Raw genomic sequence first — 26,925 nt, forward strand, 5'->3', positions numbered from 1 at the left:
GGACATTCGGGCTAGCCAGGCCAATGATCCCTGGGTCCAGCAACACCTCCAGGCTCTCCAAGATGACCCAACAGGGGAGTTCACGACTCGAGGCGGCCTCTTGCTACACCGCGAACGCCTCTATGTGCCGCCCGGGCCCTTGCGGGCAGAAGTGCTACGCCTGACCCACGACTCGTTACCCGCCGGGCACTTTGGACAGCATAAGACCACCCACTTGCTGACAAGGGAATTCTGGTGGCCACGAGTTCGCGCTGATGTTGCCCGCTATGTCAGCTCCTGTGACGTCTGCCGACGGGCCAAAGACATCCCAGCCAAACCCTCAGGGTTGCTGCAGCCCTTGCCCACATCTTCAGGACCCTGGGATACCATCTCGATGGACTTCATCACGGAACTTCCACGCTCCAAGGGTCAGACTTGTATCTGGGTGGTCGTCGACCTATTTACCAAGATGGCCCACTTTGTTCCGTGCCCGAAACTCCCCACAGCTCAGGAGACGGCCCAGCTTTACCTGCAACACATCTTTCGTCTGCATGGACTCCCAGCCCATCTGATCTCCGATCGGGGCCCTCAGTTCTCCTCTCGGTTCTGGCAAGCCCTCCATTCCAGCCTGGGTACCCGAGTGCACCTGTCCTCGGCCTACCACCCACAGACAGATGGCCAGACAGAGCGCACCAATGCCACGCTAGAGCAATATCTCCGCTGTTACACCTGTTACCAGCAGGATGACTGGACCACTCTATTGCCCCTAGCGGAGTTTGCATACAACAACGCGGTCCATTCATCCACCCAAATGACCCCGTTTGCTGCAACCTACGGGTACCACCCTCGGTTCTTCCCAGCGATCCTACCACCCACGAATGTCCCCGCCGTCGATGCCTACCTGCAAGAACTCCGTGCCAGCCAAGACTTGCTCCGAGAGCAGCTACAGCAAGCCAAGGAGGCATATAAACGGGCTGCGGACCGAAAGAGGCAAGAAGGCCCTCCAGTGCAGCCGGGGGATCAGGTGTGGCTCTCAACTCGCTACCTGCGCCGGCCTGGTCGGTCTCACAAGCTGGATGCACGGTTCATTGGACCCTACCCCGTCGTTGAACAAATAAACCCCGTCGCCTTCAGGCTCCAGTTGCCACCCCACCTCCGCATTCACCCCGTGTTTCATCGCTCCCTCCTTGTTCCGGCTGCACCCCCTGACCCAGCTCGGACTCCTTCCCCACCGCCGCCACCACCAGTGTTGGTGGATGACGAGGAAGAATATGAGGTGCGCCAGATCCTGGACTCCCGGTACCATCGTGGAGGCCTCCAGTACCTGGTGGACTGGGAGGGATACGGCCCAGAAGACCGGTCTTGGGAGCCCGAGGACAATCTTCATGCCCCGGACTTGGTGCACCAGTTCCACAACGACCACCCCGACCTTCCAGGTCCCTCGACGGAGGGGGGCCCTGGGGGGGGGGATAGTGTCATGGGTGCTGGGGACCCTTCAGAGGAAGTTGAGTCTGATGAGGAAACTGTGCCCCTGCCACCTGCACCAGTGCCCCTGCCTCCTGCTGGAGAAGATCCCAGCCCCCCTGCCTCGCCCTCTCGGGTGGCTCGTGTGCGTGACCGCCTCCGGCAGGACCTCAGGGATCGGAGGAGGGCGGCACGCTCACAAGCAAGACGCTCCCTGAGCCCTGAGTTCTGAGAGGATTCTGGCCCTTCTAAGAGCAAGGATGCTTGAGTGGTAACAGGATCCTGGCTGCCTCCCTGAGCCAGCAATTAGCCCAAACGGGCAACAGCCAGCAGAGGGCTATATAGCTGTGGGCTTTGGGAGGAAGCTTTGTGGAAGCAACTAGTCATCTCCCTGACATTCTAGCATCCACTCCGGCTTGACTTTGGTTCCTGACTCCCTGACTTTGGCTTTGGACTTCTGGACTCCCTGACCTCGGCTTCTGGACCTCAGACCTGCGATACTTCTACAGTGATTCGGATTTGGCGCCTCGGACCCTCCTGCTTACTGGCTACAGACCTCGGACTGCCTCTGGACTTTGCCTGACCCGGCCCCAGCCGTGACAGGGGGGGATGTGAGAACTCAACAGCATCATGATTTTCCCATCTTCTGGATAGGGATCACTGGGTGTGTGGGGGGAGGTACTTATGAATATCTTACATTGTGCAGGAGGATGGGTTATATTACTTTGGAGGTCTCTTCTATGATTCTAACTCTATGATTCTATCATAACATTACACAACTTCTGGGGGAAACCCAGAAGTGGCATCAGTTCACATTTGAAATAGTCACATAGCAGTTTTCCTTAGTATTTGTTTTAATTGGCGGTTTAATAACACTACATTGATATGCCATTGTACCAAAATATTCATTAGGTTCTCTGAACTCAGTTTTTGTTTTTCTAATAAAAAACCCAGTAAGTCTTGAACCACTATATATATGAACTAGATACTTGGTATTATTTTAATGAAAGCTGGGAATTCAGAGAATCTGATGAATACTTTAGTGTTATGGCATAACAATATAACACCATTAAATCATTGATTTAAAAACAAACACCAAAAACCAGGGAAACTTGCTGTGTGGAAGGCTTGTTCCTGTTGTGCTATATTAATAGCCACAGCAGCAGTGGGGAAATATATAAGCATGACTCCATGTAGAAAACACCTTGGGGAAGATAAATAATACCACGGGGTGCCACAAATTAGTGGCCTCTGCTGCTACAACTCTTTCCATGGTACAGATTCAGGTCCTCCTCTCAGTCATCCCCTAGCATCAGCTAAAAAGGAAGGGAATTATTTGTGTCATGTAAATGCACATGGGCTCAGATACACTCATGGGTGCCTCACAGTTTTTTCCATGAAGGTCCTCCCCACCCATGACTCAATCAGAGCAGATAAATATAAATATATTATGCACTATGCATAAAATAGGGTTGCCAACCTCCAGGTGGGCCTGGAGATCTCCCATTATTGCAACTGATATCTAGAAAATAGAAATCAGGTCTCTTGGAGAAGATGGCTGCTTTGAAGGGTGGACTCTATGGCACTGTGCACTGTACTTCTCTCCAAAACCCCACACTCCCCAGGCTCCACCTTCAAAATTTCCAGGTATTTCCAAACTCAGAGCTAGCAATCTTTCATACTTTCCAATAGTTCCTGTGTACTAAAGACTGTCCCTATTTTCTAGAACCTCTAAAACTTGGTGGAATAGGGCACAGCATTAGAACCATGATGAAACAGGTAACCAACTGTCCCAAATAAAATTTACCATCAGTAGTGCACTGACTAAAAGATGAGCAAGACAGATGATCCAGACAAGCATCTATCAATCTTTGCAAGCACTATCAACAATGACCAGAGGGGGTTGCTTCGACAAGCCAGACTTAGACAACATAAGTAGTGAAAATAGCCCCTCCCTCACCTCGATGAATGTGCAGTAAAAGCATACTCAACAATCAGTTTTATGGATTTAGGCTGCCATCCATTACCCACTTAGTCAAAGTTCCTAACTACTTCTTTTTAACCTTCATTGATTTTGTCCCATTTGGAAACTTGAAAATGCTTCCCCCCCCTGTCTCTTGCCCCCCCTTCCCTTTGGGAACCATTTATTTAACCCCTCTGCCAGACACAAATGAAGTCTGAAACAAAGAGGCCCATTTGTTCTTTATTTACTTCCTCTTGTTCTCAGTCAGAGAGGCTTGCCCCAATGCTGGCAAAGAGCCCCAACAAAGCCTCAGAAAGCTTCAGTTCACAGAAGGAGTTCCATCTTCCGGAGGCCGTGGAATTATCAGGCATTTCAATCAGAAGTCCATTACCCACAATTAGAAAAAGGAAAGCAGCCAGTTTAAGCCTCAGACTAGGGCTTGCTAATTCAAGCCTCAGACTATTAGCATAAGAAAACACTGATGTTTCTGTGGCCTAGGTATGTCAGTGGGCATTAGCTCTCCCACATTCATTTGAACATACTCTGTAAACTGTAACGACTCCTGAAGGAGTTGTTGTGGTACATTGTATTGATTTCCAGTAATGGAACATTTTGCCTCTACACGGTGTATTGTAAGCTTTTTTTCCCAGAGCACAATCCTTCTTTAATTTTATCATCCTTATAATTAATTCTTTAAAATGCCCATTACAGCTTCCACTTCATCCACAGCCTGATTATTACAAAGTAGTAGGATCAAATGGACTGTAGTCTTTTTACCATTCTCGAGCTCATGATTTTATTGGCATGTCTATAATACAATGCATAACTAGTTCTTAGTATATTCTGTGCCTTCCTCAGCCAATTGCTCTATTGCTGCATCATTGGGTACTCAGACTAAATCAAATTTGGAGATTAATGTTGCTCTGGGGGTGGGGACAATTTCAGCACATGTCATGCTGATGAGTGATGTCACTTCCAGTGCAAAACCAGCAGTGGTATCACCACATTGGAATGATGCTCTAGGAGGCTCCCAAAACTCCATGGTTAAATCATAGCGTTTCTGGTGAATCCAACAGTATTTTGCTGACACAAGGACATCACTTCCAGTTTTGTGTCAGAAGTGACACAGTAAATCAGCACGACATTGAAGAACTCCCCTACTCCTGAACAGTGAACAATGGCAGCAGGGAACAGGGAGCCCATACTGGGAGATTTCCTGCTATAGCAGGAGAACACAGATGTACATTAATCACACAGCAGTGCCATTGCCTTATCAAGTTTACATGTGCTCCCTCAACCATGGCTGACCTAACCGCACCCACTGTAATCACCTTTGCTGCTGTTGCTGCTGGGAGTGGACTAGAAACCAAGAAACATTTGTCCAGCATTTCTGTCTCTGTGCTTGTTCCAAGAGTCTACATTCAAACCCTGCCTTGAACCTCAACATCATTAGGCATGGAAACCAGGATCTTCTCTGAAGGATATGCTATACAGTGAAACAGAGACCATCTCAATCCTATTGCCTTGGTTTGGGACCACAATACTAGAAGGTAGATCAAGATGAGTAGCTGTGTTAGTGTCTCTCCCTCTCCCTTCATACACACACAGAGACATGCACATACAACTCCCCATACTGAGATTAGATTCTTATTAGATTCTTTCATTTTCACCCTGCTTACAAAGGAAGGGTGAAAAGCAGAAATAACTGTGCAAATGAAGGTGCTAATGAAATACGATTAACACAAAGGTGATCTGGGGGCACCATCTCCGAGGAGCTTCAAAGACCTTCAGCAGAATCTTTAAAAGGGCAGCAACGCAAAAAAAAAAAAAAAGAGTAACACTTTACCTGGATAATCCTCAGAGACGTGCACCGAATAGGATATGCTGTAAAGGGGAGGGGGGGGGAGAGAGATAAGGAAAATTGTTAAGAATTTTAATTTGAATTGTCCATATTTATTTATAGATTTCTGACAGCTCAGCAAGACAGCTCCTCTGACAGCATTTGAAATGCTTAGCACAAATAAATAAGAGTACGATCTACTGTAATGCCCCCTCCAATGGAAATAACCTAGCTGTGATCCAAACCAATAGGAGGGGGTGAAGGTTGATTGCTCACCTGCTCAATTCAAAAGTTGTATTTCTTGCACCCTTCCTTCTCTCTGTTTTTTTTTAAAAATTTCTAAAGGGAAATGTATTATGGCTGCAACCTACAAATCACTGACAAAATTACTGCAAAGATTTATGGAATTCCTTCAGGACTATTCTCCTAGAGTCTACAGGATTTGAGGTATGGGGATTGCAGCCTCAAGCTTCCTAACCTACAGCTGATTGCATGCAAACCTGTCCCTACAGGAGCAGATGCTACAGTCACATTGTCTCCAGGGGATTTCTAACAATGCTCTTGTTTGAAGACAATGGGATGAATCCCAGTGAGGGGACCACTACCTCTCCCAGTACAGCAAGAGACCTCCCAGCATCTGTTCCCATTACTCTTCACCACTTCACAGGCCAGTGGGAGAAACTGCTGGCATCACACCTGGGAACATCCTAGGATTCACCCAAAGCTCTATGGTTTGGGCCAACTCCCAGAATCCTAGAGCTCTGCCACAACTCAAGGGCATCATTTCCAGTTTTGCACCAGAGGCGATGTCACATGTTGGTGCAATGCCAGCTGGGTGCACTACTGCCCCCAGCATCTGCTGGCCACCTCAAACCCAAGACTCCCTTCCACTAATTGAACAAGCCTCCCTCTGCTGCAGCAACGTCCCTTCCCATTCATCAACTTAGCTGAAAGCAGGGTCCAACCCAGTGCCATTTCAGGCATTCATACTTCACTCTCCAGCGAACTACAACAATGGTTTGGATCCAGCCAGCATTTTCATTCAATCATGTCCAATTTCCTTTCTTCCTATGACTCCTGCCCAATATGTTTTTTGTTCATGCAGGTCCCATAATGCCCAGCACAACCTCTTTGAGTGGTCCCTCTTCCCTTTTGGATCCAACCCCCTGCATCCTTTTGAGAGGGGCCCAGAGCTGAGATCAGTTGTCTGGCCAGATGAATGTTAGGCAGGTTTTGAAAGAAGCGGTTTTGAGTGTCTGAGGTGCTGTGATTTGAGTGGTAAACATATTGTGGGGAAATCAGTACTGTCTGTGTGCTTCTGCACATCAATTTCACCTACTCTATGAATACATTTTATTTATTCTTAAGTGTATAGCCCATTTTTACAGAAGTCCCCAAAGCAGCTCATAACAGATACAATACAATACAACAACCCATCATAAATACAAAATTATGAAACAAAGCATGACAGAATCCCCATAAATCTGTAGAAGAGAAATGTAGGTTTTCCCAGGTTTGTGCCTTTATTGTTCTGGAGTTGTGTTCTGGGCTGCACAACATTTTTTAGTCATTCTGGCTTTATAAAGAAAATTTCTAAAATTAATTTCTGAATCCGAGCACAGTGAACCTCAGCTTTTGGATCCTTTAAGAGCCATTTGGCCAAGTCACTCAAGTATGAATCTAATTCATTAGATATTTATACCCTGCTGCTCTCCCCACCATGGCTCTGAACCAGCTTATCCCCTCCTCCATGTTATCCTCACACTAACTACAGTGTTGTGAGGTAGGCCACGCCAAGAAAGAGTAACTGGGCCAAGGTTACCACATGAGCTTTGTTGGCACCAAGGGGATTTGAAACTGGTTCTCCCAGATTCTAGTCTTACACGCTAAGCATTACACCATACTGTAGGTATTAAAGATTCTCCGGAGCTTCCGGTCAATGGCGGGGAGCTTCCGGTCAATGGCGGGGCGAGGCGGCTGCGTTGTGCGGTGAGCTCCGTTGAGACGCGCCGAACCTCGGCTTCTAGGGGGGCTTGTGTGCCCGCACACACCTCCTGTCGTTGGAGGCAGTGCACCGAGGGGGCTGAGGGAAGTGCTGGAAGGGGTCTTTTGGCTCCCCAAGCACTACGCCCTCTTTTCCTGTCCCGAAGCCGAGAGGCGCCGCTAAGGCGACTCAGCTCCGACCGCCGGTATGAGGAGGGCTCTGTTTGGAAGGCGGTTCTAGGAAATAAAGAGGTTTTCCAACTTGGACTCGGTCTGCTTGGCGGTCTCACTACGTTTTTGCTGAGGAAGACTTCCCTGGATCAAATTAACCCGGACGGCAGAGGAGGAAGGCTCTAGTCTGTCTTTTCTTTGCGGTGGATCCGAAAATGGCGGCGGCGTGAGGGAGAAGAAGGAGCCAGAGGCGTTGGCGCTAGAAGGGACGGTAGAAACTCAAGTTGTGTTTTTCTTTTTCCCTTATCCCTTCGGTTGGCGGGCTTCCCGACTGGTGGACTTCTTAATACCCAGTCTTCACTATCTGGACCTTATTGTTACCTTTTTCAAGCTATTTTTTTTGAGTTTAAAAAGGACAGAGCGAAACTGGAGATGAAGAGAGTTTTGGACTGAGGGAGAGACGGAGAGGAAGGGAGCGATTTGGTGATTTGTAAACTTTATAGAATTTGAGCTGGGACTTGTTGCAAGAATCTTGGAAGATATTACTCATTAGAAAAGGCTGAGCTACAGAGATTCAAACGGCTTTGAAACGAACTTGGACTTGGTTTTTCAATATTTATCCCCTCTCCCCCCTCCCCTTCTTTCCGTTTTAACTATATAGTTTTCTCCTTTCCTTTTTTTCTTATCAGAAGAACTTTGGTTGGGGGAGGTGAAGAGGGAAGTGGGGAGTGAAAGGGGAGTGGGAGGTGAAGTGGGAGAGCCTCTCTCTTTCTCTGCAGATTTGTATTTTTTTTTCTTTCTTTTGTAGACTTTGCAGACTTTGCAGACTTTGTATTTTTGCTTTCAATGTAGGTAGGGGTGGAGGTGGAGGTGGTGGCCAGAACGCTGATTTATAATACCAGCCGTAGTTTTTGTAGAGCTTTGTAGAATTGTTTAAAATGTCTCAGCAGGCTAAAGCTAAGTTCTCACCTGGCCAACCCAAATCAGTAGGGGCGTCAATCTCTCAGGAAGCCCTCAAAGAAATGCAACAATTTTATCTTGAGAATTTGAAGCAGACTCAACTTGTATTAAGCAATCAGATAGAGAGTCTTGCTAACAAAATAGAAGCTTTAGATGATAAGTGCAAGGATACCAAGAAGGATATTGCTGAAGTGGTCAAAATTACAAAGTCAATAGAAGGGAAGTTCAAACAAACCGACCTAAGGATAGGAGAAATTGCAAGCAAACAAGAAGAACAAGATATTAAAACGGCCAAATTGGAACAGGGCCAAGCAGATTACATACTCAGATTAGTTAATATCCCTGAGGACAAAGGCGAGAATTTAATGGAGATGGTAACAGAGGCACTTACAAACATTATAAGGAAAGACCAGGAGGAGATAGAAAAAGAAATTGATTATATAATAAGAGTGGGATCACAGTATGCAAGGAAAAACGATCTTCCGAGGGAAGTCCATGTAAAGTTTGTGAGAAGATGTATTAAAGAAAAAATTTGGAGAGAAATAAGGGAGGTTCCACTCATGGTTAAAGGAACTAGGATCAAAGTGATGAGAGAGATCCCTTGGGCAATAAGGTATAAAAGGAAACCATATGCGAATTTAGTGGCAATGTTACAAAATCAAGGGATCATGTATAGATGGCTGTTCCCAGAGGGGCTGCTGTTTACACATAGGGGAACAAGATACAAGATAGATTCTTATGAGAAGGCGGAAGATTTTTTGATAAACCAAGCTAAATCTTGGGTATGGAAAGGAGAGAGAGGCAAATTCAGGGAAAAACAGGACAAGACTGATTCAAGTGGCGTGGGAGAACCGGATGATCCGGCCTCCTCAAGCGAAAGAGAGGAGGGGGAAGTACAGGGAGAGGAAAGGTCTCAGAGAGAAACTAGGGCGCAGAGAAAAAAGAAAAACTTTCCAGGTGAATAAAAAGCCGGTTCTTTCTTTTCCTTTCTTTCCTTCCCCAAATAAGAATGAACAAGTTAAAATTTATTTCGTTGAATGTTAATGGTTTGAATTCCCCAAACAAAAGAAGACGTACATTTTTGCAATTAAAGAAAATAAATTCAGATATTATATGTTTGCAGGAGACACATTTGAGAAAGAGAGATGAATGGCTATTACGGAATGAAAAACTAGGTAGGGCATTTATAACCTCTGAAGCACAAAAGAAAAAAAGAGGATTAGTTACTTATGTTAGAGGGAACTTGCAAGCCAGAATGGTTTTTCAATCGGAAGATGCAAGATTTCAGGGGATAGAAATCGTTAAAGAATCTTTGAAAATCTTATTGGTTAATATATATGCACCAAACGACAAACAGAACAAGTTTTATAAGGATCTTTATAGGGAAATCAGAACTCAAGATTATGATAGGATATGTCTGTTGGGTGATTTTAACGCGGTTTCATGCCCAAAGCTAGATAGAAGCTCTAGAAGATCCGGAAGTAATACCCTACCGGAGGTCTTTTTTAGGCTGGTAGAAGAATTTACTTTAGTAGACATTTGGCGAACTCTAAATCCGGACAAAAATGATTTTACTTTCTTTTCCTGTAGACACAACTCATGGTCTCGTATAGACATGATGTGGATCTCAGTAAACTTAACGAAATTAATTGAGGAAGTAGAAATCCTCCCCAACACAATTGCTGACCATAATCCCATTATCATGGCAATGAGAGATGTTAAGAGAAGTCCAGGGTGGAGAATGAATCCAAAACTGTTAGAGGATAAAGAATTTATTAAACATGCCAGAAAAGAGTTGAAGGCCTTTTTTCAATTAAATACACAGGAAGACATTTCTTATACAACCTTATGGGAAACGAGTAAAGCATACATGAGAGGTATAGCTATCAGCTACAATGCTTTTAAGAGTCGGGAGGAAAATAGAACCCTAACAGATTTAACAGAAAAAATAAAGATAAAAGAAAGACAGCTAAAAGAGAAACCGACCTTACAAGAAATGAAATCAGAATTAAAGATGTTGCAACATAAGGTCCACCTAATATTTTTGGCAGAGATGCAGAAAAAGGTCAGATACTCCAAACAACAGTTTTTTGAAAATGCGAATAAGCCAGGGAGATGGTTAGCCTACAAAGTCAGAAAAGAGAGAGAGAGGAAAATAATAAATACCCTGAAGGATAAAGAAGGTAATCAAAAAACATCTCTAGCAGAGATGAAACGTATAGTCTGTGATTTCTATACTCAGCTATATAGAGGCAGTGATATCGACGGGGACGCACAAGATAGGTATCTTAAACAAAAGGTAACACAAAGACTAACTAAGGATCAGAAAGAAATTTTGGGCCATTCTCCCACGATGTTAGAATTAGAAGAAGCTTGGTCTAAACTCAAGAAACATAAAGCAGCGGGACCGGATGGCTTCCCCGCTGAATATTATATAATGCTGAAAGAGACCCTGATAACACATTTTAAACTTCTTATTGATGAAGTCTGGAGTGTATGTAAGACTCCAGACTCTTGGAATGGGGCCAATGTAGTCTTAATCCCAAAAACCATAACTGACTTAGACCAGATTAGAAACTATTGGCCGATCTCGCTGTTAAACGTAGATTATAAAATTTATGCGTTGATTTTGGCCAACAGAGTGAAGAAGATATTAAAAACATTAATACATGAGGATCAGGCAGGTTTTCTACCAAAGAGACATTTGAGAACCAATATAAGAATTGTATCAAACATTTTAGAATATTATGAGGTTCATAGGGAAAAGGAAATGCTATTGTTTTTTATCGATGCCGAAAAAGCATTCGATAATCTTAATTGGGGGTTTATGTTTCGTTTATCAGAAATAATGGACTTTGAGGAACAGTTTACCAAAAATATTCAGGCTATCTACAAAGATCAAACGGCAAAGATAATAATAAATGGAAGTCTGACCGAGGAGATAATAATACATAAGGGGACGAGACAGGGCTGTCCGCTCTCACCGTTACTTTTTATTCTGTCCTTGGAGGTCTTAAACTCTTCTATAAGAGCTAATGATAAAATCTCAGGATTGAATGTCAAAGGGGAATCCTATAAAGTCTTATCATACGCAGATGACATGGCCCTGATTCTACAAAATAATAAGGTGACTATAGACGAAACGCTAAAAGAATTGGCGGAATATGGGTCTGTGGCAGGATTAAGAATAAACAAACAGAAATCCAAAATACTCACCAAAAATATGTCACCACAAAGGATAAAGGAATTGGAGACAAAAACAGGGTTTAGTAATCACCCAAAAGTTAGATACTTGGGCATAGAATTCACAGGCAGATGTAGTAATCTCTATGAAAATAACTGTGGACCACTGTTAAAAGAGATTGAATCCCTATTAAAAAAATGGGCAAATTTAAAGATCTCTTTTATGGGTAGAGTTGCACTTGTCAAGATGACCATTTTACCTAAAGTCATGTTTTTGTTTCAAACAATCAATTTTGTGATAAAGAAACCCTTTTTTGATAAGTTGGACCAATTAATTAAAAAATTTATATGGCTAGGAAAAAAACCTAGAGTGAAATGGAAATTATTGAAAGATAGAAAGGAAAATGGTGGCTTAGGACTCCCGGATTGGGAATCATATCACATTGCCTGTGTTATGCTTTGGTTAAAAGAGTGGATCTTATTGGAGAACAACAGAATTTTAGCTCTTGAGGGTTTCAATCTTCACGCAGGGTGGCATGCGAACCTTTGGTATGTTTCCAAGGGACAGAACTATTTTAAGAACCAGTTAATACGTAAAACTATTCTAGAGACCTGGTTAAAGGTAAAAAGAAAAGTTTATGTTAAAACCCCGAGATGGTTATCCCCCGAAGAAGCTTCAATTCTACCTCAATTATGGCATCTTAATAGAAAGGCTAGATATTCAGATATATTAGACGAGAAAGATAATCTTAGAACGAATGAAGATCTTGAATCCAGAGGGGTAAAGTTCGATTGGTGGACGAGGAATCAAATAGTTGCAAAATATAACATGGACAAGCCTAAGGGCTTCACTAAAGATAATTTTGACTTTGACAAGATATTAGTTAAAGAGGATGAAAAAGTTATTAAAAAAGTTTATAACTATTTGATGCAAATTAAGCTAGAAGATGAGGTGGTAAAGGAACCAATGATAAAGTGGGCGCAAAACCTGCAGAAGACTGTAGATTTAGAAGAATGGGATTCCTACTGGAGGCTAAATTATAAATACATTAAACCAATAAATCTCAGAGAAAATTCTTTTAAAATCTTTCACAGATGGTACATTACTCCTCTACAACTCTCCAAAATAGATAAATCCATCTCACCAAAGTGCTGGAAATGCGGCTCGGCAATAGGCTCCTTTTTCCACATCTGGTGGAATTGTAAAGTCACAAATAAATTCTGGATAATGGTTTACGAGCTCTTAAAGGCAATATTACAAATTGACATCCAATTTAAACCAGAACTGATGTTATTATCTTTCGTTAGAAAAGTAATCCCCAAAGAAGATATTCAGGTGACGATGTATATTCTTACATCTGCAAGGACAATTTTCGCCAGATATTGGCGACAAGAGAAGTGCCCCAAAATAGAGGAGGTGGTGGATAAGATTTTTAATGCAGCAGAAATGGATATACTTTCGAGTTTGTTGAAAGGGGACTCTGAATCAGAGGCCAAAATGAAGTGGGAGAAATTTTATAGATGGTATGAGGGAAACAGGCAAGAATCTGTGTTAGTAAATTAAATGTTTGACAAATTCCTTATTATTAATGTTAAATTATATACAATTTGGTTTCTTGTATGAAATATTTAGAATGAGAACTTTGTGAGTTTGGTTAAAATTGCCAATTGCGGATATAAAACTACAGATGACCCTTCTCAAGGACGACTATGACTAATAATCACAGCAGTATATATTATTGCCTTTTTTTTCTTTTTTTTTTTCTCTTTTCCGTTCGCTTGTAAGATTACAAATGTTGTAACTCTTTGTATGCTGTTTTTCGATTGAATAAAACATTAAAAAACCAAAAAAAAAAAAAAAAAAAAAAAAGATTCTCCAAGAGGTAGAGTTACTGCTTGCCAAAAAGAAAAAAAGACTGCTTTTCTGCAAGAAGCAATTCAAAACCACTTATAGGCAATAATACCACAGCTGCATTAAATATATTTCAGTGCCAATAAAGGCTGACTATTGGGATATATATATATATATATATATATATATATATATATATATATATATATATATATATATATATATATATATATATATATATATATATATATTCAGACATGAAAAGGTACCTTGCACCTGTGGTCATAAAAGAAATGGATTCACGGTGAGCAAAACAAAAACAAAAAAACCCTCCGAAGCGTTTGCTAAGTGATGGACAATTTTAAAAGAATAATTTATTTTAGAAGTGTCATGTTTCCAAGACTATTGGCATTAATGCAGATTCCTGATGCTCACAAGAGAGGTTGGGGTGCATCAGCTAATCAACTGTCTTTCATATCATTATAATATAGACACACAATGCAGTCCAACTAAAGCCTATTTAGTAAGCAGGGGAGAAAAATCCAAAGGTAACCAAGAAGCAACAGTTTTAAAACCAATCTCCCAAGTTTCATCCAATCATGATTCCCCCTTCCCTAATGGTAAGATTTCTAATTATATGGATTTAATTGTATTTTTGTATATGGATTGTCATTGCTGTTAAAACGGTTGATTGCACTGAATTTATTTAATTTGATGAACCTTTTTCCCGATTACAGTATTTAGGTATGGAAGACAATTTAAAAGGTGCTATTAGAGCCACCTGGGACCCTGTCTAAGTAGAACAATACTCACCAGGAATACACATTCCTGTTCAAATGATTTTTTTTTTAAAAAAAAAACAACAACAAAATGAAAAGCTGCATTTGTTTGGGCACAACAGAAATAGGAAAGAACAGCAAATACCATTTTGTTTTTGTTTTAGAACTCATTATCTAGCTCATAATCTCCCCTTTCATAAAGCTCAAAACAGCATATAAACTCGGAAGACGGGAAGACAGCATATACATTTCTCTGACCATTTTATCTTCACAACAATCCTGTGAAGTAGGGCAGGTGGGGACAGAGACAGAAGCCTTAGGTCACTCATTGAGGCGCAAGGCCAAGTGGGACCTTGAACCTTGGTCCCTTTATAGAGGGCTGATAGAGGGCTTTATTTTTTTGTAAAAGCAAAAAAAGCCCAGCATGAATTCATTTGCATATTAGGCCACACCCTCTGACTCAAAGCCAGCCAGAACTGTGTTCCTGTGCATTCCTGCTCAAAAAAAGCTCTGGTTATACTCCACTTTTCACCAGTGGCAGCTTACAATATAATTCTCCCCTCCTTTTTATCTTCACAGTAACAACCCTGTGTAGGGTTGCCAAGTCCAATTCAAGACATATCTGGGGACTTTGGGGGTGGAGCCAGGAACAAGGGTGTGACAAGCATAATTGAACTCCAAGGGAGTTCTGGCCATCACATTTAAAGGGACAGCACACCTTTTAAAATGCCTTTCTTCCATAAGAAATAATGAAGGATAGGGGCACCATCTTTTGGGGCTCATAGAATTGGACCCCCTGGTCCAATCGTTTTGAAACTTGGGGGGTATTTTGGGGAGAGTCACTAGATGCTATACTAAACATTTGGTGTCTCTTCCTCAAAATATAGCCCCCCCCAGAGCCCCCAATATCCACGGATCAATTCCCCATTATTCCCTATGGGAATTGTTCTCCATAGGGAATAATAGAGTGCTTAGAACAGCATCACAAATTAAGTTTATCTACAAATAACAATACACCATTCTGGATCACACATGCATGTCCCTTCCATGATCGTTCATCACAGAGAAGGGCCTCTAAGGAAGAAGCAGGATACTATGGAAGTATGCAGGCTCTCTCTCTCTCCTCTTTGAGCTGATATCAGGTGATATTAAAAGTTCTGCTGGTGATGATTAATCAGTGGTGCCTCATTCACACAAGTAAATGGCCACTTGAACCAATATTGAATGAGTGACTGATATGCATGTATGAAATGCTCACACAACAGTAACTCAGTAGCTAAAGTGCATTCAAACCTAGGGGAGAATGCCTTGATCTGTTATTAATGAGCAAAGGAAATACAAGGCTGCAGTCATGCGACAGAAAGGGTTAATCTTCAGGTCTATTAAGCCAATTAATTGCAGTGCAGACCTCAAGTGTGTTACACTTTTTCTAAGTTCACTGGCCACAATGGATAATAATACTGATCTACACTGCAGGGGTTCTCTCCATTGGAAATAATGAAGGATAGGGGCACTTACTTTGGGGGCTCATAGAATTTGACCCCATGGGCCAATCCTTTTGAAACTTGGAGGGTGTTTTGAGGAGAGGCATGGGATGCTATGCTGCATGTTCAGTGTCTCAACCTCAAAAAACAGCCTCCTCCCCTCCAAGATCCCCAGATAACAGTAGATCAATTTTCCATTATACCTTATGGGAATCTGTCTCCATAGGGAATAATAGAGTGCCCAGCAGACATTTCCCTCCCCACTCCCCACTTTCTGATGACCCCGAAGTGGGGGGAGGGCTTCCAAACCAGGGGATCCCTTGCCCCCACCTGGGGATTGGCAACCTTAACTTAAAGTCTAGCAGAACAGGTCTGTTTTACAGGCCCTGCAGAACTGTCATTTATATATATATAATCCAAAACAGAACTCTTCTGCTTTTTAGCTGATTAATGAAACCACAGCTGTGTATGGTACATTAGTCATACGTCGAAACTGTTAGCCCTGTACCTCCAGTACCCCTTGGAAGGAACTTGGGTGCTGAGTCAAAGTATTGCAGATTTGCATTTTTTCACTAAGAATAATTCTCGCAGGCAGCCAGTCCCTGCAACCTAACCACATGTGAATAAAACAGTAACTACCACTTGTAAATAAATGCTTGAATTAGCTTGCAATGCAAACGAAGTGGTGGCCGGCTTCTGGAAAGCAGACTCGGATATGCAAAGCTTCCCCAGCAAAACTCACATGAACGGCAAAGACTTTGATGTGGTTAATTATCCCAGGCTCTCTTGTTGGGGCATTTGGTCAACAGCACCTTGACAAATCAAATTAATTAGCCCAACATCTGGTACAAAAGAGTTTTACTAATGATCAAAATGAGGGTCTCCAGAAGTCGTTAGGGGAGGATGGAGGCTTTTCCCCCTACATAATCCCAATCAGAGTAGTCTATCGGTGCCGGCCCAAGAGGTATCATATTGACTTTTTCAAACTTTTTTACATTAAAACACAAAAATAGGTAATCAAAACCAGTATACAGGGCAAACAACATGTTCAGTTCACAAATTAAAAACAAATGAAGGAAGAGAATTCCTTAATGAGACAGCTGCATGTCAACCCCCTAGCCAAGAAGAAAGTTTAATTTATTGCATTTATCTCATCCTGGGGCTAAGGTTTCCAACTCCAATTTTCTGGAGGTTTAGGATTGCCAGGCCCCTGATAGAACTAATGGAAACTCTTGGAAAAGACGTTGCTACTCTCAATGGGGGGACTGTGGTTGAATTTACAGGTGCTTTCCGCAACACAGGATGTATATATTTACTGCTCTAAAGTAGGTTAACCACTTATGAATACTTTGTCATCACTGTACCCTGGGTTGGTTGTCACTTCCTGCAAATTTGCATATGTAATTTTAATATACAACCTAAAAACCAGTACTTATTCTCCAAACCTAAGAAGGAAACTTACGCCAGAATCATGAAAATGTTCACTTTCCTCTCCACATTAACATTCTCTGAATAAAGCCAACTTTATTTACTCAAACACCAGATTATTTCCTCAAACTATTTCCTCAAACACAAGATTAGGGGTTTTCTCCCTACAGATATGTCATTTTTTAAAAAGGCAGGGATTATCTTATGTTCACGTGAGATACATTTTTGTGTGTGTATAACCTTTTAATGGGAGTCATCGTTGTCTTACATTCGAGGTATGGTTGCCAACTCCAGGCTTCAAAATTCCTGGAGACCTGTGGAGCAGAACCTGGGGAGGGAGAGTTTGGGGAGGGGAGGGACTTTAGCAAGTATTAAGCCATAGTCCATTATCCAAAGCAGCCATTTTTTCCAGGGAAACTGTCTGGTCTATTCTGTAACACAATCTGCAGGCTCCACCTGAAGCGTGGCAACTCTAATTCAAGGTCTTATTTTTTCCAAGTAAATATGGTACATAGTATTTGTCCCCTTGGAAAGGCTCCCTGTGTCTGGGATCCTAACATGTTGGGGTTCGGCATTCTTGCAAGCAACATATTCTTCAACATGTTCTGCTCCTCCTCCTCCCTACTCTGAACTCTGCTGGGGATTCCAACTAATACTGGGTGGGGAATGGTGACCTCTTATTAAGTGGGCTTTGCTGGTCCCTGTCCTTAGGTTTTGCTTGTAGAGATCCACAGCCCTGCCTTTCAGCAGCAATCACATATGATTTTTGGAAATGTCTGCTTTAATCCGAAACCATGTAAAGGCCAGGCTATGATCTCTGCATCTTCCAGCAGTCACAGGCAATCAGCATCTTAAATAGGACCAGGGCCAGCCCTAGACTGTCTAGCACCCTAGGCAAGACACCCCCCTCACACTACTAATGTCAACAAGTCACATAAAGGTGCCCATTTCAGTGCCCCCAGAAAGCGGTGCCCTAGGCAGTCACCTAGTTTGCCTAGTGGCAGGGCCAGCCCTGAACAGGACTAGACAGAATCACCATTACATCCCTAATGGAAATAATAGCCTGTAGTGGTTTAAATATATATATTTGTATATAAAAAAAATAATTAACTCAAATGTACTAATATTGGGATTTATAAAACTTCAGCACTCATCAAGTTTGAGGTTGCAGCACAAGCTCCAGTTCTGCCTTGCCATCTCTTGCTGGCTACAGTACAGCCGTCTTCCTTTTTATGCTATAATAAAGCACCTAACGGCAGTAGTTAAGTTGAGAGCCTGCATTATATACAGTTGCAGGTATAAATTGCAGAGACACTTCATGTCTGTAGGACTGGAGCAAAATAATGCTGGAAACTTCTGCATCGGCTTCCAGGTGTCCCAGGATCATAAATACGTCAAGCAAATTGGAGAGGATTCAGGAAGCAGTCGCTTGAATGCACCTCTGGGCAAGAAAAGGGAGAAAAAGAAACAAGCAGAGAAGCCCATCCAGAAGCCAAATTATTTGTAACTTGGACATGAAAGCTGGTGGAGAGGATCAGTGGTTTCATGCAGCTGAGAGCTGAGCCTCTCACTTGCTATAGCTCATAGATAGCCAGAAAGACTCCCCATTCCACCCCAGAAAAGCTGCTGTCTTTTTAAGCAAACAGGCTATTTGCTTACACAGTTGTAGAAATATATAAGAAAATGTTAGGGTGTTTTTTTTAAAAAAAAAACCCAAACAGAACAGTAAACAAGGAAAGGGCTAAGGCCAGTTCTGCACATATTTGCTTACACAGTTGTAGAAATATATAGGAAAATGTTAGGGTGTTTTTTTAAAAAAACAAACAGAACAGTAAACAGGGAAAGGGCTAAGGCCAGTTCTGCATATCACACAGATGGGGAAGGTGTTTGTACTCAGAACTCTGAGCCTGGGCCATTTCAATACAAGAGGAATTTTCAAAAAATGTCTTCATGTTCTTGGACACTTGTGGCCCTTTCTTATATTCCCAGTGTAATACTGATTGCCACTCTGGGAACAGGAAGGAATTTTCCTCCAGGCCAGACTGGTCCAGAGATCTTGAAGGGCCCTCCCCCACTTTCTGTGGGCATAAAGCAATGCTCACCGGCAAAGGGGAAGATAGCTGTGGATTTCCTTTGCAGAGGGTTGGACTAGATGAACCTTGGGGTACCTTCCAGCTCTATGTTTCTATGTTCTGCATGTAGGAAGTAGAGAAAGTGCAGTCTTTTCCTGGAGCTGCTGATATATTATATGCAGGGATGTTTGTTTGTTTTTTAAAACATGATCAAACATTCAAAAATATGGTCCTGTGTGTTGGAAATGGCACAGTTCAGAATTCCATCACAAACAATGCAATCCTAAATAGAGGTAACCCCTTCTAAATCCGTCACAATCCAAGGATGTAACTCTGTTTAGGACTGAATCATAAAAACACAATCCTATGCAGAGCTGAAATCAGTGGTCTTAGACTGAAGTCATTTCACCTCGAATGGCAACATAAATCTGCCACTTCATTATATACAATGTGTAGAAGCAAGCTTATTTTGCTCTTTCTTCCCATCTGTGAGCCTCTTTGCCCTTCAAACTGCATTTCATAAATTTGGACTATCCCTCCCCCCCTGCTGCAATGTAACCCAATGTAATAAATTAGCACATCCATGAGACAACTTTGTCCCTGACGGGCTAGCATTCTGTATGCAAGGCAAGATTTTTTTTGGTCTTAATTTGGAGCAGCAAGCAAGAAAGTAATGCCACTGCACTTGCCATCGGAAGGGGTGCAACCTCTGTCAATCCACTCCGCCGCCTCATTCTGCATAACCTCTAAAACACTTCCACAAAAAAACAAAAAACAAAGCAATTGTTATTTCTTGCCGAGTGTAATAACCATTGCACAATATTGCGGAGTGACTGCCAGGCATGTCACATTGGTTTGGCGCTTTCCAGCATAAAACGTGCTAACGAAGGATATGATTTTTGTTCCCGTCCTCTGGCTCACAGGCAGCTTCTGACATGGCTCTCTCTTTGCTGCACAAACAGCTCACCTTGGTAGAGGAAGCAGGAAAGGGTTTTTTAAAGCATTTTTATTACAAGATGGCAAAAAGGAGAAATTCAAGACGAGTGGAATGGGCTTGAAGAGACTGGTCTCAAAACATAAAAAAGTCTTCTCCAGGGAATTGATGGAAGCCCCAACTGAGGGGAAAAGCTTTTAAATATAATTCATAGGGACTACACTGCATTGACAGGGTCACAAATCAATGTGATTCTCATCACAAATTCTTCCAATTCTGGGGTGGAAAATATTGCTAGAATACAAGAAAGGGAAGTAGACACTGCCGGCATGGGGAATGGAATGGGCAGTTAATCAACCTATCACCTTTTAATTGTAGCATGGGGGTGGGCAGCAGTGTTCCCTCTAAGCTGATTCAGTGTGAGCTAGCTCACAGTTTTTTAGCCTCCAGCTCAAACATCTCTGTTTTAGCTCAGGAAAAATGGTCCAGAGCACAATAATTCATGCAGTAGATCACAACATTAACGCCAGTAGCTCACAAAGCAGAATTTTTGCTCACAAGACTCCACAGCTTAGAGGAAACATTGGTGGTCAGTCTACCAATTTATCACTTTTTATTGGTCCTCCTCCCCGGCGGCTGCTGTTATGGGTGTTGATATGTTGTATCAAATTGTTTACATCGTTTATGTACATTTATATTGCAAATGCTGTTTTAATGTCTGGATATTTTATTTTTATGTGGAAAGGTAAAACAAAAGTGTTTTTTTTTGTGGGGAGTGGAAAGATAAAACAAAAGTGGTTTAAATAAAATAAATAAATAAGGAACAGCTATGTATTTGTAAAAGAAGTAAAGTTTTAATGGGGAGGAGGGGAACTGATTTTTCTCAAGTTTGCTTTTTAGATACAGCCATTTGATTCTTCTTATTATCTTCCTTCTCTTTAAAAGAGGAATTCCACTTTTATTTCTCTTTGGTTTCTCTTCATAGAAAAATCACTGCTCTCTTTTTGGAACTTCTGCCCTTCCAGTTATTTTATGTTACATACAACAGAGTGGTTGTCTAACAGGAAGGTTAGGGTTTTCATTACCCACCTCTGAGCATTTACAGTGAAATTCTGCAGAACCTCCCTTCCTGTGCTTTCTCTCTTTCAAATTTATCTTTATTAGAAATAAAACTGACTAGAAACTGACACCAAATTTCTAAGATCACGAAAACAAGAGACTGCTGGATTTCACAGAGAAATTGGCTACTGAGGAATTCAGAGAATTTCTCTTCACACCAGCAGAAAGCAAGAGTTCCTCAACATTCTACATATTAGAGCGGCAGAGGCAATCTGTGAGAGATACAATCTATGAGATTGTGAAACGGCAGTTCTTTGCAGATGAGATACCCATGGCAGGGCTGGATTAACAATTAGGCCAAGTAGGCACTAGCCTATGGGCCCCCACACCTTTAGGGGCCCTGAGTTGGCTCCCTCCCATTTTTCCTCCTGCTTGCAGTCCTCTCAGCCTACACATGCAGCCAGCAACTGAGCTGCTCTTTGCCCAACTTGCCTGTTGTGGCTGCTGCTGGTGTTGTTGCCAAGTTTGCCTCTCTCCTCCTCTTCCCCACAACTTTTTCAAAAGAGCTTTTGGGCAAGTGCCTGCTGCTGCAGCAGGGGCCGCAGGGGGCAGGGTGGGCACTCCGATTCTGAGTTAATTTGCAAGGGGGCCACTAAGATTTTGACTGCCTAGGGGTCTCCACAGGGTTTAATCCGGCACTGACCCAGGGCCTGAAAGGGGAACCTCTTGTGCATTTAGGCAATATTGGCTCAGAATGCCTTTGCACAGATCCCGGATGTTCTCTGTCTCATCTGAAATAGCTGGAGGTCTGTCTTATACATGGACTAAAGATATGGCAAGCAGTTCTTTAGATTCAGTTTCAAGGCAGATGCTGCTGTTCTGTTGCTGCAGGTAATTATCCCAAACCTCACTTATGCCTCATTCCACCCAATTTGTTTTCCATTGGGGAGAAAAAAAAAAATCAATGGCTGGATCCACTAGCTACAGAGACAGAGAGAGAGAAAATGAAGCTGAACATAGAAGATTACAGCAAGCATTTCTATCCCATCCTTTCTCCAAGGAGCTCCAAGCAGTGTATGGGTCCCTTTCCTTATTTTATCCTCACAACTACGCTGGAAGTAGATTAGTAACTGGTTCTATAGCATACAGTGAGCTTCATGCCAGACTGGAAATTTGAACCCAGATCTCTGATCCTAGCCAAGGATTCTAACAAGACCTCGTGATGTATTCAGGGCTTTTTTTTTTTTTTTGTAGCAGAAACTCCTTTGCATATTAGACCACACACCCCTGATGTAGCCAATCCTCCAAGAGCTTACAAGGCTCTTATTACAGGGCCTATTGTAAGCTCCAGTAAGATTGGCTACATCAAGGGTGTGTGTCCTTATATGCAAATCCTACAAAAAAAGCCCTGGATGTATTTATGCGATGCACCCTGCTTAAATAATATGCACAACTCAGTATGCAATCCTGTCAGTACATTAGTCCAAATTAGAATTGCTATTCAGGGTTGGGAACTTCCTTGCAATTTGGGGACAGAACCTGGGGAGGATGGGGTTTCGTGATGCAAGAGACTTGAATGGGAATCTGATGCCTTAGAGCCCACCCACCAAAGCAGCCATTTTCGCCAAGGGAACTGATCTCTGTCATCTAGAAACCAGTTGTAATCCCAGCAGATCTCCAGGCCCCATCTTGGAAACTGGCAATCATAGTCAAACTGAGTTCTGCACTCTGACACACATTCCTAGTCATGATGCATGTTCTTCTGTCCCACTGCACAACTGTTTTTTTTTTCTTCTGCCACACACAGAGAAGCTGATCCCTAAAGCAACCTTATTTTAGACACCATAAGAACATAAGAGAAGCCATGTTGGATCAGGCCAACGGCCCATTCAGTCCAACACTCTGTGTCACACAGTGGCAAAACATTTTATATATACACACACACTGTGGCTAATAGCCACTGATGGACTTGTGCTCCATATTTTTATCTAAACCCCTCTTGAAGGTGGCTATACTTGTGGCCACCACCACCTCCTGTGGCAGTGAATTCCACATGTTAATCACCCTTTGGGTGAAGAAGTACTTCCCTTTATCCGTTTTAACCTGTCTGCTCAGCAATTTCATCGAATGCCCACGAGTTCTTGTATTGTGAGAAAGGGAGAAAAGTACTTCTTTCTCTACTTTCTCCATCTACTTTCTCTACTTTCTCCATCAACCTTCTGTTGATATCTAAGTAAGTGAGGAGACAAACTGGAAAAGGCCTCAGAAACAGAGTTATAGGTTTGTAAGATCCCTCATGTGTACTGGGTCCCACATTAAGAGAATGGCAGTGAATTGGACAAAAGGGCCTTGAATAAGAACATAAGAGAACATAAGAGAAGCCACGTTGGATCAGGCCAATGACCCATCCAGTCCAACACTCTGTGTCACACAGTGGCCAAAAACCCCAGGTGCCATCAGGAGGTCCATCAGTGGGGCCAGGACACCAGAGGTCCTAACACCATTGCCTCTCCCAAGCACCAAGAATACAGAGCATCACTTGCCCCAGACAGAGTTCCAACAATACGCTGAATAGCTTCATAAGAAGGAGAAATTCTACTAACAAAGTAGTAGAATTCCCACCCACCAGTCAAGCCACCTTTATGTGCAACCACATCTTCAGCTTTCCTCCTCCTCCCCCCCCCCCCAGCTTCTCCTTGGGAAAACTCTGCATGGTGCTGGCGGCTGAGCAGTAAGGAACCCACATGGATGTGTTGGAGCCCCTTCTTTCTGCTGTATCCCCTCTCCCCACACTATTTCCTCTTTTCCTTCTGCTGGTGGTAACCTCCATACCCTCACATTTCCCCAATTCATTTTCTCCTTCCCACCTACCAACCTACCCCATTTTCAGTTATGTATTAATTTATACCCCACTTTATCTCCCCAAAGGGGACCTGAAATGATTTAAAGTATTTTCCTTTCATTCATTTTATCCTCACAATAACCCTGTGAGGTAGGTGGGCTGAGTGTGTATGATTGGTCCAGGGTCACATAGTGAGCTTCTATGACACAAGTGGAAATTCAAACCAGGTCTTTCACATTCTTTCCTCAAAGCCCAAGACAACTCTGGAAAGGGCCCAGCTCCTCCCCTTGACTTTTACTGGCAGAAACCAAGGCTTGAATGCTATCAATACCATTATGGCTGTCTAGCAATGGCCGCTGAGGCATTGCTTTGTAAAAGTTGTGGTGAAAACACTATTATTTGGGAGATAATAACCCCCAGGGCATTTTAAAAAAGATTTTGGGGAGAGTGGTTCTGAACTTGGGACTTTTTTCGGGTTTGTAGAAAGATCTGTCTTGTCTGTTCACAGCTCCAGTCTCTGGATTTAAGTATCTATATATTTGGACATCTTCAGAATTTGATATATTGATAAGTGAAATGGAGGAAGTAGACAAAGGTTTTTATGTTCTTCCATAAAACTAGAACTAGTGAGCATCTGATGAAGTTTATGAGCAACAGGTTCAAGACAGATAAAGGGGAAGATGGCAAAGAGTGAAGAGGGGTGGAGAGGAGGTACACAGGTGAGGAAAGGGCTGGGTAGGCAAGCAGCACAGTGAAAGGTAGATAAGCAGGCAAAGCCACAAGGAAAGTAAGTTTAATATGTCTTTGCAAATAATTCTGTTAGAAGTAAGTTTTCTTGTTGTTACACCTGCTACATTTAGCTACACTAAACAATCTGGTGAGAAACAATAGCTCGGCAGGAAAAGGAAGTAAAATGCAAAAAGATGAAACCGCAATGAGTTTTTTCCATTTCCTCGGGTGCTATCACATGTTCCCTCAGGTACTGTTTTGCAGATGAAGATCTTTTATAGACAAACAAGTAAGAAAGAGCTACATTTCTTATTCTTCAGCTGCTTGCTCAGCCATTACACTTTCTCCCAAATCTACATCTGATTACCTACCATTCCCCAAAACCAAAAAGGAGCTGGGCTGTGGGTCTGAGGGAGAAAACCTACTTTGCCTACTAAGCGCCCATGTCCAGTCCTTGGCATTTCAAACTGCAAGATCGCAGTGAGCAGGTGTTAGAAAAGGCCTGACTCTGACACACCCTGGGGAAACACAGCCAATTGGAACAGGCCATACTGAGCTCAATGGACCAGTGGTTTGGCTCAGTATAGAGCAGTGGTATACATTCCATATAGATTGGGATTCAGGGAATGCTCTGCTTGTCAGCCTTTTTTTGGGAGGGGGGCTCCTTCTTTCATGTAAACAAGGCTGCTGATCCAGCAGCACCCACAAGCCACAGTTTATAAGCGCCCATGAGAATTCAGTTCATTCATTTACACATCAAAACACACATTTATGTTGAGTTCCATTATCCTTTCTCTGCATTCCCCCCCCCCTTTTTTTCTACCCAAATCAGTCAAGCCAGGTTGTCAGGCCGACGTGAAAGAGTGGCCAGAATGACGTCAAACCCCTTCCCTGTGATTTTCAGCTCAGAATCGCTCCTCTCCCCCTGCCAACCTGCTTCTTCCCCTGAAAAGAAGAATATAGAATCCCAAAACATTTTCCCTCACGGCAGCTAGGCAAGGTGATTTGGAACAAAAAGAGATTAGGGGAGGGAGACTCAGTTAAAAATATCACAGGGCCCAGGAAATCACAAAATCACTATCTTTATAACCATCCGAGTAGGAGCACTTGAAATAATGGGCTCAATTCACACCTGAATGTAGCTTTAACAAAAGTCAACTAAGGTCAGTTTGGAGAGGAGAATTTTGAAACCTCGTTTAGTAAAAAAAAGGTAAAGGTAGTCCCCTGTGCAAGCACCAGTCATTTTCGACTCTGGGGTGATGTTGCTTTCACAACGCTTTCACGGCAGACTTTTTACAGGGTGGTTTGCCACTGCTTTCCCCAGTCATCTACACCTTCCTCCCCAGCAAGCTGGGTACTCATTTTACTGACCTTGTAAGGACAGAAGGCTGAGTCAACCTGGAGCCGGCTACCTGAGCCATTTTCCGCTGGGATCGAACTCAGGTCGTGAGCAGAGGGCTCTGACTGCAGTACTGCAGCTTTACCATGCAAAGAAACCAGAAATGGCAGGAGCAGGTTGGGTGCTCAGTGCCACGAAGGAGAGGTGTGGGGGACAAAATTCCAGGGGGTCCTTCTTCACCCACTGAGTCTGAGGACCTGGGCAAGTGATGTTATTTGTTTTCATAGTGACTGGGTTGAATCTGGGTGGCATGTAGGAATCTTCTTTGGGGGATCTCTTAGCAACCCTATCCATGGCTACACTTGTGGAGTCTTTTATCACGTGAAGCTGAGTGAAAAAAAAAAGTCTATCATGGTCTGTATTGTCTAGTTTGATTGGCAGCAGCTCTCCAGGGTCTCCAATAGAGTCTTTCCCACCACCCAGTGCCTGATCCCTTTAACTGGAGATGCTGGGGATTGAACCTTTACCCTCTCTGCATGCCAAGCAGATGCCCTGCCACTGAGCCATGGACTCTTCCCTCAGAAAATAAAAAGACCAGTCAGACCATGCCATAGCAGAGGCATATGATGTACCTCCAGCAGGGCCCAGAATGACCCTCCCTGTATCTATCTCTCACTCTCTCATATATGCATGCTCTCAATCAGTCATCATATGCCTTGCTTTTCCATACTTCATCATACTAATGGAGCTGTACACATCAAGGTGAACACAGTCCCAAAATCTGGGGCTGCATGATTCAGGGTGGTCCAGACTATTTGGGGGTATAGCTGCCTTCAGTTTTCATTTCTCCCGGGAGGCACCTTG

General features: G+C 42.9%; 1 protein-coding gene across 1 annotated transcript in view; it reads right to left on the reverse strand.

The window, feature by feature from the left end:
- Positions 1 to 26,925, reverse strand: part of PARP8 (poly(ADP-ribose) polymerase family member 8) — a 215,665-nt gene that overhangs the window by 90,425 nt on the left and 98,315 nt on the right. Inside the window, exon 3 of the mRNA XM_060236017.1 lies at positions 5,253 to 5,290. Coding sequence (XP_060092000.1) covers positions 5,253 to 5,290 — 38 coding nt within the window. The remainder of the gene's footprint in view (positions 1 to 5,252; positions 5,291 to 26,925) is intronic.

The sequence above is a fragment of the Heteronotia binoei genome, chromosome 4 (genome assembly GCF_032191835.1).
Source record: "Heteronotia binoei isolate CCM8104 ecotype False Entrance Well chromosome 4, APGP_CSIRO_Hbin_v1, whole genome shotgun sequence".
In the NCBI taxonomy this organism is placed as follows: Eukaryota; Metazoa; Chordata; class Lepidosauria; order Squamata; family Gekkonidae; genus Heteronotia; species Heteronotia binoei.